The 11,515-nt window shown below is 36.3% G+C and overlaps 1 protein-coding gene and 1 long non-coding RNA gene across 2 annotated transcripts; both read left to right on the forward strand.

Annotated features, from left to right (window-relative positions):
* Positions 1-248: 248 nt before the first annotated feature.
* Positions 249-2,499, forward strand: LOC122973999. The gene is made up of 3 exons (XR_006400193.1): positions 249-673; positions 2,223-2,298; positions 2,392-2,499. It is a non-coding gene; the product is annotated as an uncharacterized LOC122973999 (long non-coding RNA).
* A 1,575-nt stretch (positions 2,500-4,074) lies between these two features.
* LOC122973998 (type-2 ice-structuring protein-like) lies at positions 4,075-5,997 on the forward strand. The gene is made up of 4 exons (XM_044341825.1): positions 4,075-4,171; positions 4,357-4,491; positions 4,577-4,685; positions 5,531-5,997. The coding sequence occupies exons 2-4, from the start codon at positions 4,429-4,431 to the stop codon at positions 5,596-5,598; spliced, it is 240 nt and encodes a 79-aa protein (XP_044197760.1). The 5' UTR covers positions 4,075-4,171; positions 4,357-4,428; the 3' UTR covers positions 5,599-5,997.
* The last annotated feature ends 5,518 nt before the right edge of the window (positions 5,998-11,515 follow it).

Here is an 11,515-nt window from a genome sequence, read left to right on the forward strand (position 1 = left end):
TAGGGGGAACCTTTCTTTACTTTTACTTTTTTGAGTCATTTATGGACATTACATTTATGCTGCATCATACAATCGTCACGCTGTTTATTTCACAGTTTGCAACAGTGTCTTGAACAGCATTTTGTTTTCAGAGGAGGAACACAAATCAAATAAGGAACCTCCTATTTGTGCCTATTTATAACCGCATACTGTCTTCGTCTTGTTCTTCCTCTTCCCCCTTCTGGTTGCAACCCAATAAGCACCCAAAATAATGACTGTTCAAAACAGAGCCAGTGCATTAGTGGCAACCTTTTCTAACTATGGTTTTGCTATCAGGGTTTTCCCTCAAAAAACCAACACACCACCAATGCACAGCACTAGTGCTAGTCTACAGCAAACCGTGTCTAAATTCTGATTTTAAACTTTAAATGGCCCTAATCCTCTTCCATAGTTATCTTTACAATCCACATTCATCATCCCTTCTCTGCAAAATGTACCGGAGGCTCCGTAAGACAAAATGTGTCGAGAGAGGAACACCACAGTAAGTGACAGTATGGTCATGATGTCCTTGTGTTTTCAACATTTCTTTTGACTTGTGTCTCTTTTTCTTTTTTATTGTTCTGGATCTGTTCCCAGTTTCACAGTGGAGCTCCATCAGACTATCAGTGTGGATCATACGGATATAACAACCATGGTGATTATTTGTTAATCCATATTTACCAAGGGTAGGTTTAAATGAGAGTTAATTTCTTTTTAAGCAACGCCCTGCTGCACATTTACATCTGGCAGCTGCTCCGCTTAACATAAGGGCTAAAAGGTCAGTCCACCCAAATTACAAAGAAATCTCATTTACCTCAAATGGTATCTCGTAGGCTAGAAATAATCATGCGGTAGAATTAAAATATTGAGTGGAAATCCGTGTGCAAGGATTTTCACTCAATCATTTTATTTGTGATTACAGAAAAAGTTAAGGGGCAACAAAGTTTATCATATTCAAGTACAGCCACGACATCTGTCGCTACATCCGTATAAATGAAATGCAAATATGTGTTTATGCCTCTTTCTGCCTTGTTTAACAGATGTTTTGTGGCTGTACTGGAATTTCATCCTTGTATCATCATTGCTGTTATTAACCTGGATATTGTTTATTTTGTCTGTCAATGTCCTGATTGTAAAATAATATGAACAGTGAAAGAGGTTTTCCTCACTGTAATCATTCCTCCTGTTCATACTGGATCCCCTTCAAATGTGATTTCAATGTAAGTGATGGAGGCCAAAACACAGTGTTTCCACACAGTCATTTTGTGCAAAAATGCATTTAAAAGTTGATGTTAAGCTTATATGAGGCTTCAGCAGTCTGAGTTAGTCATATCAAGTGGATATCTGCTGCATTTACAGTGTTTTTAGCATCAAATTCCCTCTTTGTCTTTCCTTGTTGAGCTGCGGTGGAAGATATCTACTTGATTTGACTCATTTGGACACTGAAGCTTCATATTAGCTTCAGATAAACTTTTAAATACATTTTTGCAAAGAAGGAGGACTGTGGATTTTGTCCCACATCACTTACATAGTAAGTGCATTAGTGCATTCTAATAGTCAGTATGAACAGGAGGAATAATTATGGAAAGAAAAAACTACTTAAGTGTTAATTATCACATCCTAACTATTGCTTTATGAAAGAATTGAAGAAATGTCAACCTCTCCATTAAGTTCCTCCCAAATACCAGATTGCTCAGTGGGTCATACGTAGCTTGGAACAGATACCCTTTAGTAAGAAAATACCTGTAATACAGTATAAATTCTTTGTAAATTACCAGGTTTAATTATACTGTATATGCTAATGAATATGATCTAATATGATTAGAAAAATCATAAAATGTTGCACTTTATCATTTGATATGATCTATGTTTCAGCTTCTCCATTCAACAACCCATCCATCCATCTATTTTCTGAACAGTTTATCCTTTCAGGTTTGCAGGTGACACGCTGTCGTGCCAATAAATATTCTGCAACAGGAACACTGTATGTCTCTTAAAACACTAATTAGCTGTTTAAGTAAACAACAGTGTAGGAAGTGGCGCCAAAGTTTATGCACAGAATCTGATAAGCCTTTATAGAGGGCTTTCCATGTAGCTGCATTTTATGATCCATACACTGGGGTGGAGTAGGCTGTGGTATTTATTTAAAACAAAGATAGATAGATACATTTTTGTATATAAGAGCTCGTCTTTCTCCTGTTCAGCACCTCTACACAGGACGACTGAAGCTTCAAGCTGACACTGAGTGAGAAGACAGAAGACAAGATCATCCTGCAGCAGGTTTTTCTCTTTTCTCCTTTCTCTTTTCTCTCTTATTGTCATCTCTGCTCTCTTTGGAAGCATTACTAACATGTCTGTCTCGCTTCATTGAAGATAATCATCATCTTTACCATCTGCACTATCTCCACCATGAAGATGCTGGCTGTGTCTCTACTGGTTTGTGTCATGATGGCACTGACCACAGCTGTTGGTGAGTATTAACACGGGGAAAGAGCAGAAATGGCAAGTTTCCCTGCAGCTAAAAATGTGTTTTTCTTATTGTTACTTTATTTGGATGTTTGAGTTTCACTATACAGAATGAGACAACATTTCTCTGTGCTCACTGAATTATCTAAAAGCATGACTTGTAACTTCACAACTAGTTTGGAGTCAATCGTGGTCCAATATGCAAATGAAAATGGGAAAATTGTGTCCAGCAGTTTAACTTTTGTAATGTAATGAAAAAATATTTGCATTTTTATACATTCTGGATTTTCAAATAAGAGAGAAGGAATAGATGTAAATTTAAGAATTTCAAGCAGAGTAAATGAACTTCTTTTGTGGAAAAAAAAACAATCAGGACGCAGATTATTAATCAAAGCAGAATATTTTTTTATCTTAAAACATTAGTAGAACTCATCTTTAACAATCAATTTTTCCTGAAAAAGACATTCTGTCTGTTCTTGTTTCAAACCTGCAGATCTTCCAGAAACAGACCCTGGTGAGTTGTATTGTAGTCTCTTTCACTTCATTGCTTTTCATAGCTGCAACTTTACTGTTTTGGTTCACTTTCACTGCTCTTGTCAACTGCATTTCCAGCTGCAGCAGGCAGCTGTTTTCAGTTCTGATACACTAACAGACCGGCACCAAACAGACAGATAAGATGATTTAGCACAATATTTAGCAGCTGAAGAGCCAGATATCAACTTTATGAGGTGACATACATAACATTTCCATGTCTTTATTTACATTTTGGGGATCTACTGGAATATCTTTACATGATTTACAGTTCAAAAACTCCTTATTTATCTTATAGTGGCCCTTTATGCAGTCCCTCAGTTCAGCCTCTGTCTGAAACAGGCTATTTTAGCTCCTGTCTCTTTAAGGGCCCCCTCCTGCTTCCCGGAAGCTGCCCCTCTGCAGACTTCCAGCGGCTAGAGAGGCTACATAAACAAACAGAAGTAGTAGGATTTCACTTTTCTCTTTCTAAACCTAACTTCTCATATACATTTGTACACATCATCAATTATAAATCCAGTCCGAAATATGCAAGTGAAGGCTACCAACAGAGGGCTATTTGTGGGCATACACGAACAATTTGACATCATCACGTGGAGGAAATAGAGGTAATTTTGCAAATGAGGCGTTCAGATCAGGATGAAGCCCTGGCTTTTGACTTCCAGGGAGCATTTTTACATATGTTCACCTCAATTTTTGGACCTTTGGCCATGTTTAACAGAGATATCTGACATCATAACAGTATATAAATATCAGAAAATCACAGAAAGCATAATATGTCCCCTTCAAATCAACAATATGAAATACCACACAAGGAGGAGGTTGGGGTGGTGGAGGGAGCTGCAGCAAACTCCGATGGAAAGAGCGTAATTGTCAGCATGAACTGTGATTGTGTCAAGTAAAAATATCCACGGTGTACGGACGAGTATGTGATTGTGAAACAATATTGAAAACATCTGAGGCTAATCGTCTGAAACAAGCACAACATCAGTGCTCTACCTTAATTTACACTATTTTAAGTTCTTTTTTTCTAAATATGTTTTCAGAAAAAAGTGACAAAGTCAGGATATCAACCGTTTGTCCCAGTGGTTGGACTGGTTACAGTGGTCGCTGTTTCCTCTATGTTCAAACACCCTTGACTTGGGCTGATGCTGAGGTAATCAGGCTGATTTGGTTTCTGAGCAGAAAGTTTCTATACTATGTTGATTCTGCTGGTATAGACTTACACATTGTTAATTGGCATATTCTTCTAACTGGGAGTTTTTCTATTACTTGATATGTAATATGTCCTTTGTGTGGCTCCACATAACTCCACTCTCTCTGTTCTTCTCACCTCTGTAGGAATATTGTCAGGCCTATGGTGGAAACCTTGCATCAGTGCACAACATTGATGAGCATCATATCATTCAAAGTATGATACTGAGAATAACTCACACGTATCCAGTCGCATGGCTCGGAGGCTCTGATGCAGAACAGGTATATTGATTGAACAAAATCTAAAAGTTACCTAATAAACCATACTGTCCACTATATTGTATTATACTGTATTCTCATCTTTTAGCATGGTACTTGGCTCTGGAGTGATGGTTCACCTTTCAGCTTTTCATACTGGGCTCCAGGGATGCCTGACCATTATGGATCAGCAGTCTGTTTGATGATGAACTATGGAGGTAAATTTCAATTTAGCTTGAGAAACATTTTCTTTTTTTTCCTGAGACCTGAGCAGGGTTTGGGCAAATACAAGTGATGTCTGCATTGGGTCAAGTTTGGTACTTTTTTTTTGTGTCCCACTGATGATGCCTGATAAATGAGAATAAGTTCTCAGAACCATTGAGTCTAGGTTGCTAAAAGAATTTACATTGGCTTCATGACAAATTTGTTCACTGAAAGCACTAGAGCTTTATCTATTAGATCATTAATATCTTGGCTTGACAAAGGAAGAGAAACTGGTGCTGTATTTTTAGGTTTGTGCAAAAGCAGAAACAGTCAATCATGAAGAACAAGAGAGATCACAGCCTCTTTGCATTGGCGTGCAGTTGATTTTAGAATTGATTTTAAGGTTTTACTCATTACTTTTAAAGCACTCCATGGTCTGGCTCTAGCATACATAGCTTTTGTGTCTGTATGTAACTGTTCTCAATCTTAGATCTTGAATCTACAGTTAAAACTTGTTTTGCTATCACAGTGACTTCCTTTAAATCTCTACCAAGAAACAATTTTTATAAACTTGCATTTCTGTAAAGTAAACGATGTTCATCTCATCTCCAGTCAGTTTAAGTGCTCCATGAATGTACAGCAAGAATCAGTGTAGGGTTTATGAATATATTAACATCCTTCCACAACAAATTAACAGTTTTGTTGTGTGTTGTTGTATTAGTCTCTGTTATCAGTTTGTTTTGGATTAAACTCCTCTCCAGTTTTTGTACAAAATTTAACAAATTCAATAGACAAATTCATTGGTTGCGTGAGAAAGAAGACAATTCATCCCTAATAAAACCTCTGTGTCTTTTTACAGATTATAAGAGATTTGACGACGATCATTGCAGGGAAAAACATCCGTTTGTCTGTGCCAGAAACGAATGAGATCTCTTTGGATGATGCAGAAAAATGCAATACCTGTCACAACCAGAGGAACTGGGTGGATGTGTGATGGTGTGTTTGCATACTTAACTATCTTTGTCTCCTAATCACATGTAGGCTCCTGCATGTAGTAATCCATACTTCTTTCCTATTGCTGTAACACTACACAAGGAACAAGTTTGTGCTTTTAGTACAAACTGATTCCAGAGAGTGAACCGGTGTTTCTTGTACTCTGCTCAATTAAAAGGCTTAAGCATTGAAGCACGTCAGTCTGTGTGTTTTATGAATCCTGTTACACAAGCACAAACATTTATACACTCATTAAACTACACCACAGAAAAAGTTTATTGACCTGTAAATCTTTATGTATGATTTGTCTAAGATAGCATGAAAAAATACTTACAGTAATAATACCGTAAGTATATTATAGTATATGCTGGTTGAAATATGTACTTTAAAAAGTCAGGCTTGATGCGCCATCTAAAGGATGAAATAGGCAGAAGCAGTTAATTTTGAAATGCATGAGTGTGTATAAGGATTATTGTACTGAGAAACATCATCAGAGAACAACAAAGCTTATTATAAAAGCATATTGGTGAAGGTTTGGCCAAATACTTGCAAGATCATGATCTGCTCTCATTTTCAAATATCACACTGACTGAGATCAAATTGAGAGCAGGAGATTTTTTTTTCTGAGAGTTATATCCTTTAGTCTTAATAATAGTTATTATTGTGTTGTTCTTCTCACTCTTTATTCTTATTCCATCTTCCGTACGTTTTTTGCCGCGTTTCAACTGCTGCATACTTTGTGCTATAAAAACCATTCAACTGTCAACCAGTGCAACTCACTCAGCAGATGTGTGCTTGTATTTTTCTGAAATGTAACATGTTTCAGCGATTTTACGTAATTTTTTAAAACATTAAAATTTATAATGGCAGTCTATGGGACGAAACATCCAACCGAGTTGGAACCTTGGTCACTTTGACACTCAACTTCTCAGACGTCCCTTATCGTACAGACGCCATTCAAACTGTAGAATGTTCACAAAACTTTGAACTTTCAAAGTTATCAGATTGTTTTGTATATCTTTTGTAGTTTTTCAGCAATTTAAGCCCAAAGTCAGGGGTTTGGCAGACTTTTTTAGGTCTCACCAGTGTGTCATGTGATCAGGCACAGTGGAGAGCACAGATATTTTTAGACCAGAAATGTTTTTCTAAACTGCTGTCACTCCCACAATTTTAACTCTTCAGGCACATATCTCGCCTCAGTATGTTGCCACAAGCCTCCTCTCTCTCAAAATGTGAATACATTTCACATAGGGCTTATAGTTTTTGAGATCTGAACCTTAATTGATAGAGAGTCCCTGTCATGTTCTCATTGACTGCAATACAGTCTGCAGGATGTGTGTCACCTCTCACTCCGGTTTTTTAAACTTACAGATTCTCTCTTCCTTCAAACACTTTTTACACATATCATTCATTCTCATGTTAAACTAGTCTTGCTTTCACTATTGATGTACAAATCTCTGGGCTTCAAGCTCTAGTTTGAGACAAATACATTTTCATCATCAAAAAAGAGATTTTTTCCTCTTATTTTTGTGAATGTCTGTTGACTCAGTGGTTTAGAACACTGTTCTCTGATCAGCTTCACCTTAGATGACAAGGTTGTGTGTTTGATACCTGTTCACTGTAGTGCTCCTCATAATATTGTGCAAAGTTGCTTTACATCTCTATCATTTATCATAAGTCAATTCCTCTTTAGCTTACTTTTAACATTATTACCTGAAATGTGGATTGATATGCTTGTTAAATACAACTTTTCCCATGCTACATAGCATGTGTGAGTAATCCAGTAGTTTAAGCTCATGTCATTTCTGAACTCCTTTTAGATCCAAAGGTTGTGAGTTGGAGCCCTGCTTAGGGCAGAACTCAGTAGAGAAGAAGGAGTCCAGGTGATGTCATTCTGCTTAATGAACTGAGCGGAACTGCTTTTTTGTCAATTTCATGCAAGTGAAAGGCTAAATACCAGAATCTGGCCTGACCTTACTGTGTGACATGTTAGCTCAGTGCATAGCATGTCTGTCTTACAAACATGAGGGTGTAGGTTCAATTCTACCCATTGCTGATTTTAATCTTTGTAGATTTTTCAATAGTGTTCAGCTTCCAGTTATGCAATCTAAATTCGCTTTCAGCAATCACACACAATTTCTACAGAAATGGCATTTTCTAGTTAATTATTAGTTTTGAATGGGTTTTGTACTTTTCATTTGCCAGAACTGCGGCTGTAAACTGTGGTTGTAGACCTCTGTGTCAAAGCTAATTCATCCTGCCTCCTGGCTGTAATGTAGCCGGTAATGTTAGCAACCCGTCATGGACATGGAGGACATGAATAAGAGATTTATTTCCCCTCTGGGGCAGTAAACACAACATAGGTCAGTAGATAAATGCTTCACTAGAAGCTTCTGGGTTTACGAACAGTAATAATAACAAACACCAGGGCTAAAACTGTGTACTGGCACAACACATAAATGTGTTTCAGAAATGTGCCTCTGTGATCTGTAAAGATCCCCTCCACACATTATAAGTCATATAAAAATACTCTGTGTTGAATAATAAGTCTACTTGCAAACACTGTACATTCATCATTCTGGACAGTGAAAGGAACACATTGAGTGGAGTGAGACTTTAAAACTTAGCTTGCAGAATTTGAAGGTGTATTTACATTTTAAGTATAACATTAAATATAACACCAAGGGATGTAGGAGAGGTTTTGTCAGCAATGAAAGAGAGACAGAAGAAGAAGGTAGCCGTACAGTAATTTGTCCGCAAGGTGGCGCTGAGGCCAATGTCAGCAGAGACAGACCCTGACATTGTCTCTCCAAGTGCTTGATTGCCTTTATAAACCTCATACTTTGAAGAATGAACAAACCAGACCTCTATCTGTGCATTTATTTAACATTACAATGTTAATTTCTACATTTTTACAATATTTCTTTTCAAAATGGGCAATACTTCATTTATACCTGAGTTTTCAGAGGTGTAGCAAAAGACTGCTCCACAACATGGCACCAGTGTAAAGAAAAAAGGAACTTCTGGCTTCATTATCTACTTGAGACACTTAACATGAACACACAATGGCCCGGGTATTATAGTTATGCTATAGAGTATGAACCATTGTTATCTGAGTACACAAGCACTGTGGAGCATACCCACTGATAATATTGTACAGTCCTACCATTCTGAATTCATCACTACCAACATGAGCTGGAGGAGATGCATTTAATAAATACTGAATAATATTATCTTGCATCACCTGCAGTTTGTTCCTAAATTTGGCTGTCAAACCACACTACCAAGCCTCGTTCTGCTAAACAGGAACTTGAGTTTGCTGGCACACTTAGATAATATTTTAGCAGCAACAGACTTACAGGAGGGTGTCTGGTCCAATATTATTCCTGAATATATATGAGACACTTGTCTGAGATACAATTTCTTTTCCATTACAAGAGACTTTGAACCAGTGATGAAACCAGTGAAGGAGAAGTAAAAGTACCAATACAGCAATGTAAAAATATTACAAGTAAAAGTCATGCATAGAAAATCTTACTTAAGTAAAAGTATCGGCAGCAAAATATAGTTAAAGTATTGCAGTAAAAGTAGTGGTTTGGTCCCTCTGACTGATATATAATTATATATGACATCATTAGATTATTAATAGTGAAGCATCAGTGTTAGAGCAGCATGTTACTGTTGTAGCTGCTGGAGGTGGAGCTAGTTTCAACTACTTTATATACAGTTAGCTAGTTTAGTCCAGTGGTTCCCAACCTAGGGGTCAGGCCCCTCCAAAGGGTCAGCAGATAAATCTGAGGGGTCGTGAGATGATTAATGGGAGGGGAAAGAAGAAAAAATCAAAGTTCTGATACACAAATCTGTTTTCAGTTTTTGGACTTTTTCTCTAATCTTTGATTTTTGCTGAAATATTGTATTTGAATATTTATTGAAATTAAACCATGTGAGAAGTTTAGAGGGAAAAATCACTATTTGGTGGAGCTGTTAACAACTCATAGACATGTGAAATGTGACCCCGACTACACACTGCTTTTTGTAAGACGTCAGAAGCCAAAAAGGTTGGAAACCACTGATTTAAAGTACTTGTACTTGAATATTTCCCTTTGAGACTTTTCACCCCTAAACTTCTCATGTGGTTTTATTTAAATATCTATCTGAGGCCCAAAGAGATCTGCAATATTTCACAAAAAAATCAAAGATTAGAGAAAAGTCTGAAAAATGAATCTAAATTTATGTATCAGAACTTTATGTTCTGTTGTTAATCATCTCACAACCCCTCAAATTTATCTTATGACCCTCAGGAGAGGCCCGACCCCTATGTTGGGAACCACTGGACTTAAGTGTATATAAAACTAGCTCCACCTTGAGCAGAACAACAGTAAATTTTACACACTGATGCACCAGTATTAGTAATATACTTTAATGAATGTATTAATATATAAGAGGTTTTCTGCAAAACAAGAAATATTACTTTTAATACTAAGTAAATTTAACTGATAATACTTTTGTTCTTTTACCTTAAATAGGATTTTAAATGCAGGTACTTTTACATTGTGATATTGCTACTGTTACTTCAGTAAAGGATCTGAGTACTTCCACCACTGCTGATGAAGTATTGTGTAAAAAACTAAACAATTATTAATTTTTTATTTATCAAAAACAGTTATTGAATTTAGGTGAAAAAATACAAAAAAAAAAATATATATATATATATATATATATATATATATATATATATATGTATGTATGTATGTATATGCTCTCATACTCATGAGAAACTCCATTCACCAATAACCCTGATATGTCATCGCCACAATACATTTTTCCCACAGATTCAAAAGAGAAGTTGAGAAACTATTTCATCAGAGCTGCTGCATTAATTTCCACTGTGGCACCAAGAGTGATGAGGAGTTTTCCTGGAGTATTCTGTAATTTACTGGAGTAATTTGCAGGTGTGTAATTTAAATTAGTTTTTAGAGCATTTTACAGAGAGGATGGTGCAATTTGGTACACATTTTGAGAAAAAAACAGAAAAAAGTGTTATGTTGGTTTATTTGGTAAGTGCCAATTCATTATATGTAGGTGAGGAACTATCAACCACCAATAACCCTGATATGTCATCGCCACAGTACATTTCTCCCACAAATTCAAAAGAGACGTTGATAAATTATTTCATCAGAATTTCCACTGTAGCACTAAGAGTGATAAGGAATGAGGAACATCTCATTTAATGCTAAATCATCCATGAAGGCTTTCTTTGCTTTTTTAGGGCACAACATCAGTGTATGAAGAGCTCTCCAAAATATACCAGTGTCTGTGTTTTACAATACAACATGTTACCTGAATATAGAAACATTACAGATATAAAATCAGGCCATGTGGTGTAATTTTAATGTTTTAGGGGCTGTTGATTTATATTGGCTAATACACAGCTTGTTTTGTCAATCAAATCTGTGCATGAAATATACTATAATGTTGAAATGTGTTGCTACTTGCTTCAGGGAGGTAATAACTGTGACATTTCAGTGTAATTTTCTTGTGCTCAGCTGAAATTATTTACTAGTTAGTTAAAAGTCACCACAACATTTAAGGTGCATAAATTGTAGCATTATTTTACAGGTTCTTTAATATTACTGGAGTAATTTATGGTATTTAACAGTTAATTTTTACAATATTTTACAGAGAAGATGGTGCAATTTGGTACAAATCATAAAAAGAACAGAAAAAAAGTGTTATGTTGATTTATTTGATCCAAACAGTGTTGCCAGTGTGATGTCATACATATTGGCAGTTGGAAAAACAGTATGGCACTTCACACTCAAGTAAGCCAACCACTGCTGGGTGATGGAAA

Source organism: Thunnus albacares, chromosome 22 (assembly GCF_914725855.1).
Source record: "Thunnus albacares chromosome 22, fThuAlb1.1, whole genome shotgun sequence".
Lineage (NCBI taxonomy): Eukaryota > Metazoa > Chordata > Actinopteri > Scombriformes > Scombridae > Thunnus > Thunnus albacares.

Bases quoted from the DNA above. Each gene is read 5' to 3' on its own strand.
- LOC122973998 (XM_044341825.1), top strand. From the start codon at position 4,429: ATGATACTGAGAATAACTCACACGTATCCAGTCGCATGGCTCGGAGGC. The intron at 4,492-4,576 runs GTATATTGATTG...CTCATCTTTTAG, and splicing joins GAGGCTCTGATGCAGAACAG to CATGGTACTTGGCTCTGGAG. The intron at 4,686-5,530 runs GTAAATTTCAAT...GTCTTTTTACAG, and splicing joins TTTGATGATGAACTATGGAG to ATTATAAGAGATTTGACGAC.